This window comes from Dendropsophus ebraccatus, chromosome 5 (assembly GCF_027789765.1).
Source record: "Dendropsophus ebraccatus isolate aDenEbr1 chromosome 5, aDenEbr1.pat, whole genome shotgun sequence".
NCBI classification, from domain to species: domain Eukaryota; kingdom Metazoa; phylum Chordata; class Amphibia; order Anura; family Hylidae; genus Dendropsophus; species Dendropsophus ebraccatus.
In genome coordinates this window covers 9,851,738-9,876,919 of record NC_091458.1, presented here as the reverse complement: position 1 = coordinate 9,876,919, position 25,182 = coordinate 9,851,738, and the positions used below count along the sequence as shown (strand labels likewise).

Genomic DNA, 25,182 nt, shown 5'->3' with positions numbered 1-25,182 from the left:
CTCTTTCACTGCACCATCTGTACCAGTCTCTTTCACTGCACCATCTGTACCAGTCTCTTTCACTCACCACCTGTACCAGTCTCTTTCAACTGCTTCCAACAGCTGCAGCCTACAATAGTAAGTGACAGGGCATGAAGCCAATGGCTCTCTGCTCCACTATGGTTTTCATCTGGGTTGGTGTCCTGGTGATGCAGATGTAGTTGAAAGCAAGGTTGGTTGAAAATGGGAAGAAATTTTGACCCTTTGAACCCGTCTGATCTACTTTACACGGCATCACCAGCAGCTCTCATAGAGAATAAATAAAGCTTGCACATTCTATTCTGACAGGATATTTGGGTTCCCCAAGTATCCCCTTTAAATGTTTTATTACACTCCAATTTTTTTCCACAATTTTCCCCCATAGTTTTAGGGGATTTTTTTTCTGGTGGATTGAGTACAGGAGCAGGGACTTCTGTCGGAGTCCCTGCTCCTGTACACTTTGCAGCGCTGCATGACACATTCCTACCAGCAGGTGGTGCTGTAGAACACTGTGTTACACTTCTCTTATTAGTTGTATCTACAGCACACCTACTGGACAGGTGAGGTATTGCAGGCAAATTATATAAATAGCTTTATGTAGAACATTACCGGAACTTTATCAGACATAAACAACCACAAAATTAAGTAAAGGCCACAACGTATTTAAATGATCAATCGTGTATTATTTTATCTAGCGATTGTATTGATTACAGGTATGTGTTGTGTTTTCATCAGGATTCGTCTCTTGATCAGATTTTTAAGCGTTCTCCTGATCTCCTTAGTCCTGAGACAGTAGATGATGGGGTTGGCCATATGAGGTACATAGGTGTAGATGCAGAGAATAAGGACATTGATGTCTTCATTGAGGATCAGCTTCACCTGATTTGCTATATACACAAATATCCTTGGGACAAAGTACAAGCCGATGACGCACAAGTGGGTGGCGCAGGTATAAAACGCCTTCCTCCGATTGTCGCCCTGGGACTGAGAGATGACCACTTTGATGATAACTCCATAGGAGAAAAGGATGAACGCCAATGGGAGCAGATGGACAAACATGGCAATCCCGAATATGAGGCGTTTGAGGACGGTGACATCTCCACAGGCCAGGGACAGGACCCCGCTGTTGGTGCAGTAGCAGCTCCGCACTGTGTTTTGGCAGAAAGGAACATCGGCGTCCAGGAAGGCAACGACCAGGCCGATCAACATGGTGAAAACCCAGAAGAAGCAGCAGAGGAGGCCGGTCCGTCGATTGGTGACTATGGAGGGGTATCTCAGAGGCTTGCAGATGGCCACATAGCGGTCGATAGCCATCAGTAAGAGGATGTAGGAATCTAAGCTCCCCAGGGTATGAGCGCAAAATACTTGGAAAATACAACCGGCAAATGAGATGTAGCCATCCTCAAACCAGTACTTGGCGATGATCTTCGGCAACGTGACCGTGTCGAACAGCAGATCGGAAATGGCCAGGTTTAGGATGACCAGATACATGGGCTGGTAGAGCCGGCGATGACAAGTGATCAGAACTATGACTGTCACATTGGAGAAGAGGGAGATGAGGTAGACCAGGAAGAGCGCCACTGAGACCGGGACATCGAACCTCTCCGCAAGGCTCGGGAATCCAAGGAGAATAAATCCAGTGTGATTAGCCATGGACTGCTGGGAATCCGGTGGGAAGCCTGAAACATCCAGAACAGATCCCGTTACAGTCAGTGATACATGGTGGGTAGGGAGAGGTTGGGTTCTATCTAATATCCATCAATGTCTAGAGGGACTTGGGGCTAAGGTCTACAGCAGTATCTCTAGTGGTGAAGGGTGAAAAAAGGGCTAACACTGATATTGTTAATAAAATGGTGGTGAGCGTTTATTTTAAGGGTGATATAAATTTGTAATTTACTTCTATTTAAAAATCTCCAGTCTCCCAGTACTTATCAGCTGCTGTATGTTCTGCAGGAAGTGGTGTATTCTCTCCAGTCTGACACAGTGCTCTCTGCTGCCACCTCTGTCCATGTCAGGAGCTGTCCAGAGCAGGAGAGGTTTTCTATGGGGATTTGCTGCTGCTCTGGACAGTTCCTGACATGGACAGAGGTGGCAGCAGAGAGCACTGTGTCAGACTGGAGATAATACACCACTTCCTGCAGGACATACAGCAGCTGATAAGTACTGGAAGGACATTTTTATGTAAATTACAAATCTATATTACATTCTGACACCAGTTGATTTAAAAAAGAAAAAAAATCTCCAGATTTCCCCTTTAATGTCCCCAAAGGGCTAGGGTGGCTTGGAAGTAAATTACTTAAATTACCAGTAGCCTTGTGGGATGAATAGACCATCACTGATACACATTATTCTTGGCTTTCTAAGATGATTATGAGTTTGTTTTTAATGTCCCTGAAGGGCCAGAGTAGCCTGGAGTTTAAAGCAGAAGTCCGGCGAAAATTTTTATGAAAGTATTGTATTGCCCCCCAAAAGTTATACAAATCCCCAATATACACTTATAATGGGAAATGCTTATAAAGTGCTTTCTCCCTGCACTTACTACTGCATCAAGGCTTCACTTCCTGGATAACATGGTGATGTCACTTCCTGGATAACATGGTGATGCCACTTCCTGGATAACATGGTGATGTCACTTCCTGGATAACATGGCGATTTCACTTCCTGAATAAAATGGTGATGTCACTTCCTGGATAACATGGTGATGTCACTTCCTGGATAACATGGTGATGTTACGACCCGACTCCCAGAGCTGTGTGGGCTGTGGCTGCTGGAGAGGATGATGGCAGAGGGATGCTCAGTGTCCCTCCAGTGCCCTGTGTCCCTCAGTGTCCCCCGGCCATCATCCTCTCCAGCAGCCACAGCCCGCACAGCTCTGGGAGTCGGGTCGTTACATCACTATGTTATCCAGGAAGTGACATCACCGTGTTATCCAGGAAGTGACATCACCGTGTTATCCAGGAAGTGACATCACCATGTTATCCAGGAAGTGACATCACCATGTTATCCAGGAAGTGACATCACCGTGTTATCCAGGAAGTGACATCACCGTGTTATCCAGGAAGTGACATCCCCATGTTATCCAGGAAGTGACATCACCATGTTATCCAGGAAGTGACATCACCATGTTATCCAGGAAGTGACATCACCATGTTATCCAGGAAGTGAAGCCTTGATGCAGTAGTAATTGCAGGGAAAAAAGCACTTTATAGGCATTTCCCGTAATAAGTGTATATTGGGGATTTGTATAACTACTGGGGGGCAATATAATACTTTCATAAAAATTTTCGCCGGACTTCTGCTTTAATACCTAGTATTCATGGTAGTCTAGGATGATAAAGGTCCTATGGTGATACATACTAGTCATGGTGGTCTAGGATTGCTTTGGGTTTATATCTCCCATCCCTGGGTGTCTAGGGTGGTAATGGCTTCAGTATTATCTCTGGTGGCTAAGGGTGATAAAGGGTTTAAATTGATGTTTTTAGTCATGGTGGTCTAAGATGGTTATGGGTTTGTATTTCATGTCCCTGTAGGGCTAGAGTAGCTTGGAAGCTGAACCTAGTATTCCTGGTAGTCAAGGATGACAAAGGGGCTAACACTGATACATACTGTACCTTCTATGGTGGCCTGATATGGTTTTGGTGTTGTATCTTATATCCCTGGAGATCTAGGGTAGATTGGAAGGTAATGCCTAGTATTCCTGGTAGTCTAGGGTGATAAAGGGGCCAGCACTGATACATATCATGTATGGTGGCCTAATATAGTTGTGGGGTTGTAGCTAAGGTCCCTGGAGGGCTAGGGTAGATTGATTGGAGGGTAATACCTAGTATTCCTAGTGAGGGTGATAACGGACCCACATTGATGCATATTTCTTATTGTAGTCTAGAATTATTTTGGCTTTATATTTAATATCCCTGGTAGTCTAGAGTGGTGAAGAGGATAACAGGGGATAAATATACATTCAAACCCAAGATCCCTAAACAGCACCACACCTGCCCACAGGTTGTGTCTGGTATAACAACTCAGCACTGTTCACTTCAATGGAACTCAGCTGGAATACTACCCACAACCAGAGGACAAGGCAACTAGAGGCCCATCACTAGATCAGCGTCCATTAACACCTGGAGTGGTATAGGAGTTATACTTATCTATACCTATACGTCTATACCTGTACCTCTATACTAGTATCTATACCTATATACATCTATACCTGTGCCTATACCTCTATACTAGTATCCATACCCATACATCTATACCTGTACCTATACCTCTATACTAGTATCTATACCTATATACATCTATACCTGTGCCTATACCTCTATACTAGTATCTATACCTATATACATCTATACCTGTGCCTATACCTCTATACTAGTATCTATACCTATATACATCTATACCTGTGCCTATACCTCTATACTAGTATCTATACCTATATACATCTATACCTGTGCCTATACCTCTATACTAGTATCTATACCTATATACATCTATACCTGTGCCTATACCTCTATACTAGTATCTATACCTATATACATCTATACCTGTGCCTATACCTCTATACTAGTATCTATACCTATATACTAGTATCTATACCTATATACATCTATACCTGTACCTATACCTCTATACTAGTATCTATACCTATATACATCTATACCTGTATCTATACCTCTATACTAGTATCTATACCTATATACATCTATACTAGTATCTATACCTATATACATCTATACCTGTACCTATACCTCTATACTAGTATCTATACCTATATACATCTATACTAGTATCTATACCTATATACATCTATACCTGAACCTATACCTCTATACTAGTATCTATACCTATATACATCTATACCTGTGCCTATACCTCTATACTAGTATCTATACCTATATACATCTATACTAGTATCTATACCTATATACATCTATACCTGTACCTCTATACTAGTATCTATACCTATATACATCTATACTAGTATCTATACCTATATACATCTATACCTGTACCTCTATACTAGTATCTATACCTATATACATCTATACTAGTATCTATACCTATATACATCTATACCTGTACCTATACCTCTATACTAGTATCTACACCCATACATCTATACCTGTACCTATACCTCTATACTAGTATCTATACCTATATACATCTATACTAGTATCTATACCTATATACATCTATACCTGTGCCTATACCTCTATACTAGTATCTATACCTATATACATCTATACCTGTGCCTATACCTCTATACTAGTATCTATACCTATATACATCTATACTAGTATCTATACCTATATACATCTATACCTGTACCTCTATACTAGTATCTATACCTATATACATCTATACTAGTATCTATACCTATATACATCTATACCTGTACCTCTATACTAGTATCTATACCTATATACATCTATACTAGTATCCATACCTATATACATCTATACCTGTACCTATACCTCTATACTAGTATCTATACCCATACATCTATACCTGTACCTATACCTCTATACTAGTATCTATACCTATATACATCTATACCTGTACCTATACCTCTATACTAGTATCTATACCCATACATCTATACCTGTACCTATACCTCTATACTAGTATCTATACCTATATACATCTATACTAGTATCTATACCTATATACATCTATACCTGTACCTCTATACTAGTATCTATACCTATATACATCTATACCTGTACCTATACCTCTATACTAGTATCTATACCCATACATCTATACCTGTACCTATACCTCTATACTAGTATCTATACCTATATACATCTATACCTGTACCTATACCTCTATACTAGTATCTATATCTATATACATCTATACCTGTACCTCTATACTAGTATCTATACCTATATACATCTATACCTGTACCTCTATACTAGTATCTATACCTATATACATCTATACCTGTACCTATACCTCTATACTAGTATCTATACCCATACATCTATACCTGTACCTATACCTCTATACTAGTATCTATACCTATATACATCTATACTAGTATCTATACCTATATACATCTATACCTGTACCTATACCTCTATACTAGTATCTATACCTATATACATCTATACCTGTACCTATACCTCTATACTAGTATCTATACCTATATACCTCTATACTAGTATCTATACCTATATACATCTATACCTGTACCTATACCTCTATACTAGTATCTATACCTATATATATCTATACCTGTGCCTATACCTCTATACTAGTATCTATACCTATATACATCTATACCTGTGCCTATACCTCTATACTAGTATCTATACCTATATACCTCTATACTAGTATCTATACCTATATACATCTATACCTGTACCTATACCTCTATACTAGTATCTATACCTATATACATCTATACCTGTGCCTATACCTCTATACTAGTATCTATACCTATATACCTCTATACTAGTATCTATACCTATATACATCTATACCTGTACCTCTATACTAGTATCTATACCTATATACATCTATACCTGTGCCTATACCTCTATACTAGTATCTATACCTATATACATCTATACCTGTGCCTATACCTCTATACTAGTATCTATACCTATATACCTCTATACTAGTATCTATACCTCTATACTAGTATCTATACCTATATACATCTATACCTGTACCTCTATACTAGTATCTATACCTATATACATCTATACTAGTATCTATACCTATATACATCTATACCTGTACCTCTATACTAGTATCTATACCTATATACATCTATACCTGTACCTCTATACTAGTATCTATACCTATATACATCTATACCTGTACCTCTATACTAGTATCTATACCTATATACCTCTATACTAGTATCTATACCTATATACATCTATACCTGTACCTCTATACTAGTATCTATACCTATATACATCTATACTAGTATCCATACCTATATACATCTATACCTGTACCTATATACATCTATACTAGTATCTATACCTATATATATCTATACCTGTACCTCTATACTAGTATCTATACCTATATACACTACCGTTCAAAAGTTTGGGGTCACCCAAACAATTTTGTTTTCCATGAAAAGTCACACTTCTTCACCACCATATGTTGTAAATTGAATAGAAAATAGAGACAAGACACTGACAAGGTTAGAAATAATGATTTGTATGTGAAATAACATTGTTCTTCCATCACACTTTGCTTCCGTCCCAGAATCCTCCTTGTGCAGCAATTCCAGCATTGCACACCTTTGGCATTCTAGCTATTAATCTGTTGAGGTAAGCTGGAGAAATTGCCCCCCACGCTTCTAGAAGCAGCTCCCACAAGTTGGATTGGTTGGATGGGCACTTCTGGCGTACCATACGGTCCAGCTGCTCCCACAATGGGGTGGTGATCTGGTGACTGCGCTGGCCACTCCATTACCTATGATAGATTACCAGCTGCTGCTTCTGCTGGAAATAGTTCTTGCACAATTTGGAGGTGTTTAGGGTCATTGTCCTGTTGTAGGATGAAATTGGCTCCAACCAAGCGCTGCCCACTGGGTATGGCATGGCGGTGCAGAGTGATAGCCTTCCTTATTCACAATCCCTTTTACCCTGTACAAATCTCCCACCTTACCAGCACCAACCCCAGACCATCACATGACCACCACCATGTATAACAGATGGCGTCAGGCATTCTTCCAGCATCTTTTCATTTCTTCTGCGTCTCACAAACGTTCTTCTTTGTCATCCAAACACCTCAAACTTGGATTCATCCGTCCACAACACTTTTTTCCAGTCTTCCTCTGTCCAATGTCTGTGTTCTTTTGCCCATCTTAATCTTTTTCTTTTATTGGCCAGTCTCAGATATGGCTTTTTCTTTGCCACTCTGCCCTGAAGGCCAAAATCCGGCAGCCGCCTCTTCCCTGTAGATGGTGACACTGGTGTTTTGCGGGTACTATGTAATGAAGACGCCAGTTGGGGACCTGTGAGGCGTCTGTTTCTCAAACTAGAGACTCTAATGTGCTTCTCTTCTTGCTTAGTTGTGCAACGCGGCCTCCCACTTCTTTTTTTACTCTGGTTAGAGCCTGTTTGTGCTGTCCTCTGAAGGGAGTAATACCCACCGTTGTAGGAAATCTTCAATTTCTTAGCAATTTCTCGCATGGCATAGCCTTCATTTCTAAGAACAAGAATAGACTGTCGAGTTTCAGATGAAAGTTCTCTTTTTCTGGCCATTTTGAGCATTTAATTGACACAAAAATGTGATGCTCCAGAAACACAATCTGCTCAAAGGAAGGTCAGTTTTGTAGCTTCTGTAACGAGCTAGACTGTTTTCAGATGTGTGAACATGATTGCACAAGGGTTTTCTAATCATCAATTAGCCTTCTGAGCCAATGAGCAAACACATTGTACCATTAGAAGACTGGAGTGATAGTTGCTGGACATGGGCCTCTATACACCTATGTAGATATTGCACCAAACACCAGACATTTGCAGCTAGAATAGTCATTTACCACATTAGCAATGTATAGAGTGGATTGGTTTAAAGTTAGAACTAGTGTAAAGTTATCTTCATTGAAAAGTACAGTGCTTTACCTTCAAAAATAGGGACATTTCTATGTGACCCCAAACTCTTGAACGGTAGTGTACATCTATACTTACATACGACACGTTTCGGGTTTGGCGTCTTACCTCTACTTTTCGCTCGGCACAGACGTCACCTGTGAACATGAGCAATAGAGGAAATGACTGGCGGTAATTCCATCCATGCCGGGAGCCTGGAACACAGAGTATAGCGGTGACATTAGTGGGGCGCTGTACACATGACGTTATGGCTGGAATGACGTCGGCGGTAGGGCTGTATATCTGCCGTGTTATCTGGTGTATAAGGATCATTCCGCCATATATCTGCCGCTCACTGTCACCAGATTAATTCTCCAGCTGTGACTTCCTCATAGCTACTTCCCCTTCTCTGAGACACAACATGGCGGTAATAATAACCTGCACAGACAATGCCGTCACATCACAGCCTAGAAGATCCCATACACTGTGATATATGAAGGGACTGAACTCATAGGAAGGTCACTCGTATAAGCTAGGTGCAGTCTATACTCCTTATACCGACATACAGTGGCTGCCATTGTACTGCCATACTACTGTTCTTAAATAATACAGCTATACAGTGCACAAGAAAAACTGCTGTACATATAGGGGGATTTATTAATGCCTGCGTATTCCAGCCAGCACTGCACCCGACACAACAAACCTACACCTGCCTCCGTCAGCTGTATATTAGATCCTGGTTTATGCCAGCGATCAGGTGTAACTCCTGATAAATGAGGCACGGGAGGAGGCCATATAGTGCTAAAACCGACATATAGTGCTCAAACCGACATATAGTGCTCAAACCAACATATAGTGCTCAAACCGACATATAGTGCTCAAACCAACATATAGTGCTCAAACCGACATATAGTGCTCAAATCAACATATAGTGCTCAAACCGACATATAGTGCTAAAACCCCTATACAGCATTATACCCAAGTTATACTACTGTATATTATCAGAAAACGTCTCCCATACAGTGAGTAATGTCAGTAGCATATGAAATATATATCCAAAGTGTCCAAAAGGCCTTAAAGAATAACTGTTATATAAATCATTCTGTCATTTTTCAGAAATCAATAACTATCAATAGTACAAGTGTACCATTATACTACTGTTTCCCAGACCCCCACCCCACCCCCCTGTCATTTTAGAAGAAGCAGGATTTCTGTGTCTATTATGCTCTATGGAGAGGGGAGGGGTCAAGGGGGATGAATGAGCACAGAGAGGAGAAAAGGCAGCCCTGCACTGCACAACATCTTACAATCTTCTCTCAGCAAGCTCCCAGATAAGCACTGACCTTTTTGACCTGTGAATCTGGCGTTTTCTGTGCCCAGACATTCTCCATACTGTACAGCTGTTTTTCTTCTCTTCCTGCTCACTCATCTCCCTCGGCAGCCTGCCCCCTTCATAGGATATAATGGACTCAGCAAACCCATCTTCACTTTGCTCCTCTGTAATGAAGGGTCCGCCTAATTTATAATTTTGGTGGTGTAGGTTTCCTCTGCGCCCACACTGGTGCGCACGGGATTTATGTAGAGGCAGTGTGCCCCTGTACTGTCGGCACTGTGGGAACATTGTTAAGCCCGGTAGAAAACGCCGGACTTAATAAATGTGACTGGCTGTAATCTCTGGCAAATACTAGTAGGAAGTGTTCACTTTCCCTGCAGCGCCATGACAGGACAGAATAAGCACTACACAGTGTGTGTGTATATATAAATATATATATATATATATATATATATACATATCTATCTCAGTTGGCAGGACAAGTCAGGTCCTCCAGTAAAAGGGACGTTCTTTGTAACTGAACTGAACTCTGGCCAAGAGATGAGGAGACTGAACTGGGGACTTCCTCCTTTAACTCCCTAGAGTATAGTGGGTTTTCTAAATTGGACAAACTTTTTAAAGGGGTACTCCACTCATACATAACTTTTGATATGTTGCTGCCCATGGTGAGACCAACAATTCCTTACATACTTGTTATTATATATTCTGTCTCTTCCCCCCAGTTCTCAGCTGCTGCTTTCTGCTGAAGACACAAAAAACTTTATAAAAGCTGTTCACTCCATGTCCCCCTCCTCCCCCCTCCCTTCTGAGACGGTCCCTGGCAGGCTGTATCTACAACATTCTAGCTTCTTTGTAATGCTGGGAGAGTTATTCTGAGGTCAAGTTTCTAATGAAACTACAAAGTTGCAGATTTACAAAGTTGTTTACATCAGCTGTCTCCAAAGGGAGGGGGGAAAATGGGGAGACAGACGTACAAGCTCACAGTCATATTTTTGTGCCTTCAGCAGAAAGCAGCAGCTGAGAACTGGGGGAAGGAGACTGAATAGATAATAACAAGTATGGAAGGAATTGTTAGTCTCACCATGGGCAGCAGAATACCCCCTTAAGCCTTTTAAGCCATTGAAATGGTAAACATGATTACCAAAAAAAGTTATCCCTTGGCCCTTATGAGTCCTTTCTCTTCCCAAGAACTATATATCTCCCCATGTCATAATCCCTATGTAGTGTGGCTGCAGCACCATAGAGCAGGACAGCCATGCCAGAAGCGCTGTTGGCACCAGCTTCACCTTTGACCCTTTGTAGCTCAGTAAGTTCTACTTTAATTGGTTGTCACAGTAAGTTAAACATTCACCCTGACTCGGCTTCTTATACTTATGTCTTGGATTGTGTTGGTTTTATGGGCGCCCTCTATCCATATAATGGATCTATCACTTATGGCGGAGATCTAGTGACCCCACTGAGTGTGACGGAAGCATTCACACCTATTTACCTCCTGAGCTGCGCTCATATACACAGGGAGGTGCAGAGTCTTTAGAGAGTATTACTGCAAGAGGAGAAGCTCTGCTGCAGTACTGATACAGACACCTGTCCTCAAACTACATGGCACTGTTTATAAGGGTAGTTGTAGTTGGCACTGTTTATAGGGGTAGTTGTAGATGGCACTGTTTATAGAGGTAGTTGTAGTGGCACTATTTATAGGGGTAGTTGTAGATGGCACTGTTTATAGGGGTAGTTGTAGATGGCACTGTTTATAGAGGTAGTTGTAGATGGCACTGTTTATAGAGGTAGTTGTAGATGGCACTGTTTATAAGGGTAGTTGTAGTTGGCACTATTTATAGGGGTAGTTGTAGATGGCACTGTTTATAGAGGTAGTTGTAGATGGCACTGTTTATAGAGGTAGTTGTAGATGGCACTGTTTATAGAGGTAGTTGTAGATGGCACTGTTTATAGGGGTAGTTGTAGTTGGCACTGTTTTTAGAGGTAGTTGTAGATGGCACTGTTTTTAGAGGTAGTTGTAGATGGCACTGTTTATAGGGGTAGTTGTAGATGGCACTGTTTATAGGGGTAGTTGTAGATGGCACTGTTTATAGAGGTAGTTGTAGATGGCACTGTTTATAGGGGTAGTTGTAGATGGCACTGTTTATAGAGGTAGTTGTAGATGGCACTGTTTATAGGGGTAGTTGTAGATGGCACTGTTTATAGGGGTAGTTGTAGATGGCACTGTTTATAGGGGTAGTTGTAGATGGCACTGTTTATAGAGGTAGTTGTAGATGGCACTGTTTATAGGGGTAGTTGTAGATGGCACTGTTTATAGGGGTAGTTGTAGATGGCACTGTTTATAGAGGTAGTTGTAGATGGCACTGTTTATAGGGGTAGTTGTAGATGGCACTGTTTATAGGGGTAGTTGTAGATGGCACTGTTTATAGAGGTAGTTGTAGATGGCACTGTTTATAGGGGTAGTTGTAGATGGCACTGTTTATAGAGGTAGAGGTAGATGGCACTGTTTATAGGGGTAGTTGTAGATGGCACTGTTTATAGGGGTAGTTGTAGTTGGCACGGTTTATAAAGGTAGTTGTAGATGGCACTGTTTATAGAGGTAGTTGTAGATGGCACTGTTTTTAGAGGTAGTTGTAGATGGCACTGTTTATAGGGGTAGTTGTAGATGGCACTGTTTATAGGGGTAGTTGTAGATGGCACTGTTTTTAGAGGTAGTTGTAGATGGCACTGTTTATAGGGGTAGTTGTAGATGGCACTGTTTATAGGGGTAGTTGTAGATGGCACTGTTTATAGAGGTAGTTGTAGATGGCACTGTTTATAGGGGTAGTTGTAGATGGCACTGTTTATAGGGGTAGTTGTAGATGGCACTGTTTATAGGGGTAGTTGTAGATGGCACTGTTTATAGGGGTAGTTGTAGATGGCACTGTTTATAGGGGTAGTTGTAGATGGCACTGTTTATAGGGGTAGTTGTAGATGGCACTGTTTATAGGGGTAGTTGTAGATGGCACTGTTTATAGGGGTAGTTGTAGATGGCACTGTTTATAGAAGTAGTTGTAGATGGCACTGTTTATAGGGGTAGTTGTAGATGGCACTGTTTATAGGGGTAGTTGTAGATGGCACTGTTTATAGAGGTAGTTGTAGATGGCACTGTTTATAGGGGTAGTTGTAGATGGCACTGTTTATAGAAGTAGTTGTAGATGGCACTGTTTATAGGGGTAGTTGTAGATGGCACTGTTTATAGGGGTAGTTGTAGATGGCACTGTTTATAGGGGTAGTTGTAGATGGCACTGTTTATAGAGGTAGTTGTAGATGGCACTGTTTATAGGGGTAGTTGTAGATGGCACTGTTTATAGGGGTAGTTGTAGATGGCACTGTTTATAGGGGTAGTTGTAGATGGCACTGTTTATAGAGGTAGTTGTAGATGGCACTGTTTATAGGGGTAGTTGTAGATGGCACTGTTTATAGAAGTAGTTGTAGATGGCACTGTTTATAGGGGTAGTTGTAGATGGCACTGTTTATAGGGGTAGTTGTAGATGGCACTGTTTATAGAGGTAGTTGTAGATGGCACTGTTTATAGGGGTAGTTGTAGATGGCACTGTTTATAGAGGTAGAGGTAGATGGCACTGTTTATAGGGGTAGTTGTAGATGGCACTGTTTATAGGGGTAGTTGTAGATGGCACTGTTTATAGAGGTAGATGTAGATGGCACTGTTTATAGGGGTAGTTGTAGTGGCACTGTTTATAGGGGTAGTTGTAGATGGCACTGTTTATAGGGGTAGTTGTAGATGGCACTGTTTATAGGGGTAGTTGTAGATGGCACTGTTTATAGGGGTAGTTGTAGATGGCACTGTTTATAGAGGTAGTTGTAGATGGCACTGTTTATAGGGGTAGTTGTAGATGTCACTGTTTACAAGGGTAGTTGTAGATGGCACTGTTTATAGGGGTAGTTGTAGATGGCACTGTTTATAGGGGTAGTTGTAGTTGGCACTGTTTATAAAGGTAGTTGTAGATGGCACTGTTTATAGGGGTAGTTGTAGATGGCACTGTTTATAGGGGCATTTGAAGATGGCACTGCTTATAGAGGTAGTTGTAGATGGCAATGTTTATAGGGGTAGTTGTAGATGGCACTGTTTATAGAGGTAGTTGTAGATGGCAGTGTTTATAGGGGTAGTTGTAGATGGCACTGTTTATTAAGGTAGTTGTAGATGGCACTGTTTATAGGGGTAGTCGTGGATGGCACTGTCTATAGGGGTAGTTGTAGATGGCACTGTTTATAGGGGTAGTTGTAGATGGCACTGTTTATAAAGGTAGTTGTAGATGGCACTGTTTATAGGGGTAGTCGTGGATGGCACTGTCTATAGGGGTAGTTGTAGATGGCACTGTTTATAGGGGTAGTTGTACATGGCACTGTTTATAAAGGTAGTTGTAGATGGCACTGTTTATCGAGGTAGTTGTAGATGGCACTGTTTATCGAGGTAGTTGTAGATGGCACTGTTTATAGGGGTAGTTGTAGATGGCACTGTTTATAGGGGTAGTTGTAGATGGCACTGTTTATAAAGGTAGTTGTAGATGACACTGTTTATAGAGGTAGAGGTAGATGGCACTGTTTATAGAGGTAGTTGTAGATGGCACTGTTTATAGGGGTAGTTGTAGATGGCACTGTTTATAAAGGTAGTCGTAGATGGCACTGTTTATAGGGGTAGTCGTGGATGGCACTGTCTATAGGGGTAGTTGTAGATGGCACTGTTTATAGGGGTAGTTGTACATGGCACTGTTTATAAAGGTAGTTGTAGATGGCACTGTTTATAGGGGTAGTTGTAGATGGCACTGTTTATCGAGGTAGTTGTAGATGGCACTGTTTATAGGGGTAGTTGTAGATGGCACTGTTTATAAAGGTAGTTGTAGATGGCACTGTTTATAGGGGTAGTTGTCGATGGCACTGTTTATAGGGGTAGTTGTAGATGGCACTGTTTATAGGGGTAGTTGTAGATGGCACTGTTTATAAAGGTAGTTGTAGTGGCACTGTTTATAAAGGTAGTTGTAGATGACACTGTTTATAGAGGTAGATGTAGATGGCACTGTTTATAGAGGTAGTTGTAGATGGCACTGTTTATAGAGGTAGTTGTAGATGGCACTGTTTATAGAGGTAGTTGTAGATGGCACTGTTTATAGGGGTAGTTGTAGATGGCACTGTTTATAGAGGTAGTTGTAGATGGCACTGTTTATAGGGGTAGTTGTAGATGGCACTGTTTATAGGGGTAGTTGTAGATGGCACTGTTTATAGGGGTAGTTGTAGATGGCACTGTTTATAGAGGTAGTTGTAGATGGCACTGTTTATAGGGGTAGTTGTAGATGTCACTGTTTACAAGGGTAGTTGTAGATGGCACTGTTTATAGGGGTAGTTGTAGATGGCACTGTTTATAGGGGTAGTTGTAGTTGGCACTGTTTATAAAGGTAGTTGTAGATGGCACTGTTTATAGGGGTAGTTGTAGATGGCACTGTTTATAGGGGCATTTGAAGATGGCACTGCTTATAGAGGTAGTTGTAGATGGCAATGTTTATAGGGGTAGTTGTAGATGGCACTGTTTATAGAGGTAGTTATAGATGGCAGTGTTTATAGGGGTAGTTGTACATGGCACTGTTTATAAAGGTAGTTGTAGATGGCACTGTTTATAGGGGTAGTTGTAGATGGCACTGTTTATAGGGGTAGTTGTAGATAACACTGTTTATAGGGGTAGTTGTAGATGGCACTGTTTATAGGGGTAGTTGTAGATGGCAGTGTTTATAGGGGTAGTTGTAGATGGCACTGTTTATAGAGGTAGTTGTAGATGGCACTGTTTATAGGGGTAGTTGTAGATGGCACTGTTTATAGGGGTAGCACTAGATGACACTATTTATTGGAGTATTTCTTAATGGCATGGTTTATAGTGGTATCACTACATGGCACTTTTTATAGGGACAGGATATAGGAGAAGCTCTATCTGGCACTGAAATATGAGAAGCTCTAATTAGCACTGCTTTAGGAGAAACTCTATCTGGCACTGCTATAGGAAAAGCTCTATCTGGCACTGATATAGGAGAATCTCTAATTAGCACTGCTTTAGGAGAAACTCTATCTGGCACTGCTATAGGAAAAGCTCTATCTGGCACTGACATATGAGAAGCTCTAGCTGTCACTGCTATAGGAGAAACTTTAACTACACTGCTATAGGAAAAGCTCTATCTGGCACTGATGTATAAGAAGCTCTAGCTGGCACTGTTATGGGAGAAGCTCTAGCTGGCACTGCTATAGGAGAAGCCCTAACTGGCACTGATTTAGGAGAAGCTCTATCTGGCACTGATACTGGAAAAGCTCTAGCTGGCACGGATATAGGAGGAGGTCTAGCTGGCACTAATAGGAGAAGCTCCAACTGGCACTGATATAGGAGAAGCTCTAGCTGGCACTGATATAGGAGAAGCTCTAGCTGGCACTGACATAGGGGAAGCTCTAGCTGGCACTGACATAGGGGAAGCTCTAGCTGGCACCGCTATAGGAGAAGCTCTAGCTGGCACTGATATAGGAGAAGCTCTAGCTGGCACTGATATAGGAGAAGCTCTAGTTGGAACTGCTATAGGAAAAGCTCTAACCTGCACTGATTTAGTAGAAGCTCTAGCTGGCATTGATTCTTGAAAAGCTCTAGCTCGCACTGATATAGGAGATGCTCTAGCTGGCTCTGAAATAGGAGTAGCTCTAGCTGCCACTGCTATAGGAAAAGCTCTAGCTGGCACTGCTGTAGGAGAAGCTCTAGCTGGCTCTAATATAGGAGAAGCTCTAGCTGGCACTGCTATAGGAGAAGCTCTAGCTGGCACTGCTATAGGAGAAGCTCTAGCTGGCACTGCTATAGGAGAAGCTCTAGCTGGCACTGCTATAGGAGAAGCTCTAGCTGGCAATGCTATAGGAGAAGCTCTAGCTGGCACTGATATAGGAGAAGCTTTATCTGACACTGATATAGGAGAAGCTCTAGCTGGCACTGATATAGGAGAAGCTCTATCTGGCACTGATATAGGAGAAGTTCTAGCTGCCAGTGCTATAGGAGAAGCTCTACCTGGCATTGATATAGGAGAAGCTCTAGCTGGCACTAATATAGGAAAAGCTCTAGCTGGCACTGCTATAGAAGAAGCTCTAGCTGGAACTGATATAGGAGAAGCTCTAGCTGGCACTGCTATAAGAGAAGCTCTTATCAGCACTGATTTAGTAGAAGCTCTATCTGGCACTGATTCTGGAAAAGCTCTAGCTGGCACTGATATAGGAGAAGCTCTATCTGGCACTTCTATAGGAGAAGCTATAGCTGGCACTGATATAGGATAAGCTCTAGCTGGCACTGATATAGGATAAGCTCTAGCTGCCACTGATATAGGGGAAGCTCTAGCTGGCACTGCTATAGGATAAGCTCTAGCTGGCACTGCTATAGGAGAAGCTCTAGCTGGCACTGATATAGGAGAAGCTCTAGCTGGCACTTATATAGGAGAAGCTCTAGCTGGCACTTATATAGGAGAAGCTCTAGCTGGCACTTATATAGGATAAGCTCTAGCTGGCACTGATATAGGAGAAGCTCAATCTGGCCATGATATAGGATAAGCTCTAGGTGGCACTGCTATTGGAAAAGCTCTAGCTGGCACTGATATAGGGAAAGCTGTAGCTAGCACTGATATAGCATAAGCTCTAGCGGGCACTGATTATAGGAGAATCTCTAGCTGGCACTGATATAGGGGAAGCTCTAGCGGGCACTGCTATAGGAGAAGCTCTAGCTGGCACTGCTATAGGAGAAGCTCTAGCGGGCACTGATATAGGGGAAGCTCTAGCTGGCACTGATATAGGAGCATCTCTAGCTGGCACTGATATAGGATAAGCTCTAGCTGGCACTGATATAGGAGAAGTTCTAGCTGGCACTGATATAGGAGAAGCTCTAGCTGGCACTGATATAGGAGAAGCTCTAGCTGGCACGGTTATAGGATAAGCTCTAGCTCTATCTGGCACTGATATAGGGGAATCTCTAGCTGGCACTGATATAGGATAAACTCTAGCTGGCACTGATATAGGAGAAGTTCTAGCTGGCACTGATATAGGAGAAGCTCTAGCTGGCACTGATATAGGAGAAGCTCTAGCTGGCACTGATATAGGATAAACTCTAGCTGGCACTGATATAGGGGAAGCTCTAGCTGGCACTGCTATATGAAAAGCTCTAGCGGGCACTGATAAAGGAGACGCTCTAGCTGTCACTGATGTAGGATAAGCTCTAGCTGTCACTGATTTAGTAGAAGCTCTCGCTGGCACTGATATAGGAGAAGCTCTAGCTGGCACTGATATAGGAAAAGCTCTAGCTGGCACTGATATAGGAGAAGCTCTAGCTGCCACTGATATAAGAGAAGCTCTAGCTGCCACTGATATAAGAGAAGCTCTAGCTGACACTGATATAGGAGAACCTCTAGATGGAACTGCTATAGGAAAAGCTTTAACCAGCACTAATTTAGTAGAAGCTCTCTCTGGCACTGATACTGGAATAGCTCTAGCTGGCACTGATATAGGAGAAACTCTATCTGGCACTGCTATAGGAAAAGCTCTAGCTGGCACTGATATAGGAGAAGCTCTAGCTGGCACTGATATAGGATAAGCTCTAGCTGGCATTGATATAGGGGATGCTCTAGCTGGCACTGCTATAGGAAAAGCTCTAGCTGGCAATGATATAGGGGAAGCTCTAGCTGGCACTGCTATAGGAAAAGCTCTAGCTGGCAATGCTATAGGGGAAGCTCTAGCTGGCACTGATATAGGGGAAGCTCTAGCTTGCACTGCTATAGAAAAAGCTTTATCTGGCACTGCTATAGGAGAAAGTCTAGCTGCCACTGATATATGGGAAGCTCTATCTGGCACTGATACAGGTGAAGCTCTAGATGGCACTGATATAAGATAAGCTCTATCTGACACTGATAAAGGGGAAGCTCTAGCTGGCACTGCTATAGGAAAAGCTCTAGTGGGCACTGATATAGGAGACGCTCTAGCTGGCACTGATAAAGGAGAATGTCTAGCTGGCACTGATAAAGGAGAATGTCTAGCTGGCACTGATATAGGAGAAGCTCTAGCTGGCACTGATATAGGAGAAGCTCCAGCTGGCACTGATATAGGAGAAGCTCCAGCTGGCACTGATATAGGAGAAGCTCTAGCTGGCACTGATATAGGAGAAGCTCTAGCTGGCACTGATATAGGAGAAGCTCCAGCTGGCACTGCTATAGGAAAAGCTCTAGCTGGCACCGATATAGGGGAAGCTCTAGCTGGCACTGATATAAGATAAGCTCTAGCTGGCACTGATATAGGAGAAGCTCTAGCTGGCACTGCTATAGGAAAAGCTCTAGCGGGCACTGATATAGGAGACGCTCTAGCTGGCACTGATATAGGGGAATCTCTATCTGGCACTGAATTAGGAGAAGCTCTAGCTGGCACTGATATAGGAAAAGCTCTAGCTGGCACTGATATGGGAGAAGGTCTAGCTGGCTATGATTTAGGAGAAGCTCTAGTAGGCACTGATATAGGGGAAGCTCTAGCTGGCACTGATATGGGAGAATCTCTATCTGGCACTGATATAGGGGAAGCTCTAGCTGGCACTGATATGGGAGAAGCTCTAGCTGGCACTGATATGGGAGAAGCTCTAGCTGGCACTGATATAGGAGAAGCTCTAGCTGGCACTGATATAGGAGAAGCTCTAGCTGGCACTGATATAGGAGAAGCTCTAGCTGGCACTGATATAGGAGAAGCTCCAGCTGGCACTGATATAGGAGAAGCTCTAGCTGGCACTGATATAGGAGAAGCTCTAGCTGGCACTGATATAGGAGAAGCTCCAGCTGGCACTGCTATAGGAAAAGCTCTAGCTGGCACCGATATAGGGGAAGCTCTAGCTGGCACTGATATAGGATAAGCTCTAGCTGGCACTGATATAGGAGAAGCTCTAGCTGGCACTGCTATAGGAAAAGCTCTAGCGGGCACTGATATAGGAGACGCTCTAGCTGGCACTGATATAGGGGAATCTCTATCTGGCACTGATTTAGGAGAAGCTCTAGCTGGCACTGCTATAGGAAAAGCTCTAGCTGGCACTGATATGGGAGAAGGTCTAGCTGGCTATGATTTAGGAGAAGCTCTAGTGGGCACTGATATAGGGGAAGCTCTATCTGGCACTGATATGGGGGAAGCTCTATCTGGCACTGATATGGGAGAAGCTCTAGCTGGCACTGATATGGGAGAAGCTCTATCTGGCACTGATATGGGAGAAGCTCTATCTGGCACTGATATAGGAGAAGCTCTAGCTGGCACTGATATGGGAGAAGCTCTAGCTGGCACTGATATGGGAGAAGCTCTAGCTGGCACTGATATAGGAGAAGCTCTAGCTGGCACTGATATAGGAGAAGCTCTAGCTGGCACTGATATGGGAGAAGCTCTAGCTGGCACTGATATGGGAGAAGCTCTAGCTGGCACTGATATGGGAGAAGCTCTAGCTGGCACTGATATGGGAGAAGCTCTAGCTGGCACTGATATGGGAGAAGCTCTAGCTGGCACTGATATAGGAGAAGCTCTAGCTGGCACTGTTTTAGAGCACATTTTATAGGATACAATTAGTGGGCACTGTTGTTTGTAGGGATATCCTGTCTAGAGGTTTATATGGCTGCTACTATTTATATAGAGAAATTAGTATTTATTTAAGGCAGAAGTCTGGCTGGCACTGTTTATGGGGGAACCTGACAGCACATGTGATCACGGCCGGGGGGAGGGGGGGATATTTTGATCATGTGACCAGTCAGTCCTTACAGCTGAATGGACTCTACTACCGACTGATGTTGTCCTGTGTGATAGGACCAGCGATCAGCTGATGTGTGATCAGTTGGTGGCTGATCTCTGTGTTCTGATCTGCTTAGAGCGGGTTGTGTGGCCACGGGGCTGACATGCGGATCCCACCCCTCTATCACTGCGTCCATATATATATATATATCTCCTATAATCTATATCATGTGCATTATGGAATGTATCACTGTGACATAATATAATAAAACCCATAATAACCAATTACCGCCACAGCAGCCGGATCAATGACTTCCCGTGTGGGCAGTGATGTGGACAGATGTTCAGTGATCGGTGACGTCGCTACGTTACTATCTGCAGTCCGGAAAACTTTCCATATTTACTGAGATTATCAGGAGCCCTTGGACACGCCGCGGCTCATTGCTGCCCGTAATGTGTATTAATGTCACCGTTATTGATTTACTCACATTTCCTCCTGAGCGGCGAATGCAGCAGCTCAGCCGAGCGGAAAATAAGACGAAAACAAAACTCTTACAGGTGACTTGCCCTCCGCGATTACACCGTGAAAACGAGGGAATGTGGCTGAGGGGGTGACCAAATATAGTCTGTGCCACTACTGTGTGTGTGGGGGGGGGGCAAACAGGACAGGAACACAAGGAACATTCAGCTCCACGTCACCAGGAGACAGTCCAGACATCACCATTAACTCCTTCATTGTCCAAGACTATCAGAACCTTTATACCCTTAACCCATTACATGCCCTAGACCACCAAGAGCTTTACCAGTAACCCCTTCTAGACTAGTGAGAAGTGAACATCCTGAACACAAACCTTAAAAATCTCTATTAAACCTTAAAAATCTCTATTATCAGACATGTAATGCTCTAGATCATCACAGTAGGGGTTTTCTGATTTAAACTTTTTTGTCCCCTATCCATGGGAATGGGGAAAAGTATGAGACTGCGCAAGGTGGGCGGGGGGGGGGGGCAACCACTGTGCTCCCTGGGGATCTCTAGATCGGCCCCCACCTCCTTTGATATGAATGGAGCTGTGGTTTGGCACATGAAATAGATGGATAGATAGATGGATAGATAGATAGATAGATAGATAGATAGATAGATAGATAGATAGATAGATAGATAGATAGATAGGAGATAGATAGATAGATAGATAGATAGGAGATAGATAGATAGATAGGAGATAGATAGATAGATAGATGATAAATAGATAGGAGATAGATAGATAGATAGATAGATAGATAGATAGATAGATAGATAGATAGATAGATAGATAGGAGATAGATAGATAGATAGATAGATAGATAGGAGATAGATAGATAGATAGATAGATAGATAGATAGATAGATAGATAGGAGATAGATAGATAGATAGATAGATAGATAGATAGATAGATAGATAGGAGATAGATAGATAGATAGGAGATAGATAGATAGATAGATAGATAGATAGATGATAAATAGATAGGAGATAGATAGATAGATAGATAGATAGATAGATAGATAGATAGGAGATAGATAGATAGATAGATAGATAGATAGATAGATAGATGATAGATAGATAGATAGGAGATAGATAGATAGATAGATAGATAGATAGATAGATAGATAGATAGATAGGAGATAGATAGATAGATAGATAGATAGATAGATAGATAGGAGATAGATAGATAGATAGATAGATAGATAGATAGATAGTAGATAGATAGATAGATAGATAGGAGAGAGAGAGATAGATAGATAGATGATAAATAGATAGATAGGAGATAGATAGATAGATAGGAGAGAGATAGATAGATAAGTAGATAGATAGATAGATAGATAGATAGATAGATAGATAGATAGATAGGAGAGAGATAGATAGATAAATAGATAGGAGATAGATAGATAGATAGATAGATAGGAGATAGATAGGAGATAGATAGATAGATAGATAGATAGATAGATAGATAGATAGATAGATAGATAGATAGATAGGAAATAGATAGATAGATAGATAGATAGATAGGAGATAGATAGATAGATAGATAGATAGATAGATAGATAGATAGATAGGAAATAGATAGATAGATAGATAGATAGATAGATAGATAGATAAATAGTAGTGCTGCTATCGGTCTCCCTATGATCAGTATTACACCCTCAGGTGCTCGGATCAGCAATAATGTAACCTATGTAGCTGTCAGTCTGGCAGTGTATAATCCTTTACAGAGACCTTGGTGGCGCTGTACTTGCTATTACATCTCATCCCCCTGTAGTAATATATTCTATAATCCCCCTGTAGTAATATATTCTATAATCCCCCTGTAGTAATATATTCTATAATCCCCCTGTAGTAATATATTCTATAATCCCCCTGTAGTAATATATTCTATATTCCCCTGTACTCACCTGCTGCCGCCTGGGATCAGTGTAATGTGGAGGTGCTGCGACCTCTCAGGTATAAATCCGTCCCTCGTCTTCTCCCGTCTCCATATAAACGTGAGAATGTGGCAGGAGATAACCAGCGGCCGAGACACGTGACGCATCGGGAACCAGCCGCTCACTGTGTTTACTCTTTATATTACCTTTTATGAGCGTATTGTAAACTAAGAATATACAGATGTAGTAGAGCTGAGTTTGTCATTAACTTTTCTAGGTCAGAATTATTTATATACTGGAATTATTTTTTTGCGTATAGATAATATATTTGGTGTTTCCTGCAGTCCTATGTAACACCACAGATAACACAGTGATATCTCTGAGTACAGATAATGTAGTAGATGTCACCTGCAGTCCTATGTAACGCCACAGATAAAAGTGATATCTCTGAGTACAGATAATATAGTAGATGTCACCTGCAGTCCTGTGTAACAGCACAGATAACACAGTGATATCTCTAAGTACAGATAATGTAGTAGATGTCACCTGCAGTCCTATGTAACAGCACAGATAACACAGTGATATCTCTGAGTACAGATAATGTAGTAGATGTCACCTGCAGTCCTATGTAACAGCACAGATAACACAGTGATATCTCTGAGTACATATAATGTAGATGTCACCTGCAGTCCTATGTAACAGCACAGATAACACTGATATATCTCTGAGTACAAATAATGTAGTAGTCACCTGCAGTCCTATGTAACACCACAGACTCTTTGGGTGTCCATGTTACATGCTTATCCTCTCTCAAATCAAGTTCCCACATACGAAATGCACCCCACCCTCTGCCATATATATAAAGTGGTAATGAAGTTATGCCTAAGTTTTTCCACTAGGTGTTGCTACTATTTATCTATGTACTTGTATATTGCACAGCTGTAATGAACAAGGGGTTATTGTTTATTTGTAATCTGCGTACCATTAAGAGCTCTTACTTTTCTCCACCTATCTGTATTCTCCTTTCTTTTCTTGCACTTTCTTCTCCACCACTCACAGGAGGTATTACACACCCTGTAGGAAGTTGTCACATGGGGAGAGGAAGTACACGCCCACACTTAGGGAGTCTTATCCAAGTCTTGGTAGAGAGAGGACGTACAACAAGACGGTCCCTGCTGTAGTCCAGCTGGGCCCTGGTCCCCCCACCTGTCCAGTGTAGTCTAGTCGGGAGTTTGGTAGTGGACAGACGTATGGGAAACACAGAGACACTTCTTTTTCAAAGCAACACTTATTTTTATTATGCAGTTGTGGTGACCCCCTGTGGTGTTATGTCGGATGTTGAGGTGTGACACCAGATCTATGGTGGTGGTAGGCCGAGATACAACCGGGCCCAGTGATGTTGTGTCGTGATGCCAGTGCTGGTCAGGTACATAGGTATGGTGGGACACCTGCTTTTAATTTAAAGGGCCAGTTGTACCTTGTTCCCCTGTGGACAGTGTCCTGACGGGTTGCTACGGGGTCCCTTGGGATGATATCACGGTGGGCGGGAGCGGTGTAGTGACCCTCCCGGACTATCGGAACTGCCACCCACAGAAAGGGGAAATGTCCCAAGGATGTAATGTACACTGTGTCAGTGTGGGGTGAAGAATCACAAAGTCTCTTTATCATAAATAATCTCATATTACTGTGAAAGTAAAGTGAGCATCAGGTAATACAACTTTCCCTTGATAGGATATGTTTCTCTTAAGAAAGCGCTTGAGAATACACTCAGTAGTACACTTGAAAATACAGCAACCAGATCTGTGATAGGGATACAGTTAAGAGTACAGTCGTGCTGACTGAGTAGCGTGCTGAGAGATACAAAGAATCAGAGTAGCAGAGAGGAGGATGTCATGAGAGTCTCAACCCAAGTAGTACTGTGTGCTGCCGGGAGGTTGGAGGAGGAGGTAAAAGAATACTTAGAAGAAGAAGAGAATACTTGTGCCCGTGTTTTGACCTTTGGGTCTTCGCACCACCTAATGCCCTACCAGTGTCAGGTGACCCGTCCTATGAGAGTGGCACAAGGCCCCAGACCTT

The 25,182-nt window shown here is 42.2% G+C and overlaps 1 protein-coding gene across 2 annotated transcripts; it reads right to left on the bottom strand.

Moving 5' to 3' along the window:
• Positions 1-705: 705 nt before the first annotated feature.
• Positions 706-23,212, bottom strand: LOC138793371 (olfactory receptor 52B2-like). 2 transcript variants are annotated; one of them, XM_069971914.1, is made up of 3 exons: positions 23,137-23,212; positions 8,709-8,794; positions 706-1,697 (listed from the first exon to the last, which is right to left on the bottom strand). In XM_069971914.1, exon 3 carries the CDS (start codon positions 1,669-1,671, stop codon positions 706-708), a length of 966 nt encoding a protein of 321 aa, XP_069828015.1. In that variant the 5' UTR covers positions 1,672-1,697; positions 8,709-8,794; positions 23,137-23,212. The 2 variants fall into 2 exon arrangements, with proteins under 2 accessions (XP_069828015.1, XP_069828016.1); XM_069971915.1 differs by lacking the exon at positions 23,137-23,212 and adding an exon at positions 21,198-21,284.
• Positions 23,213-25,182: the final 1,970 nt, after the last annotated feature.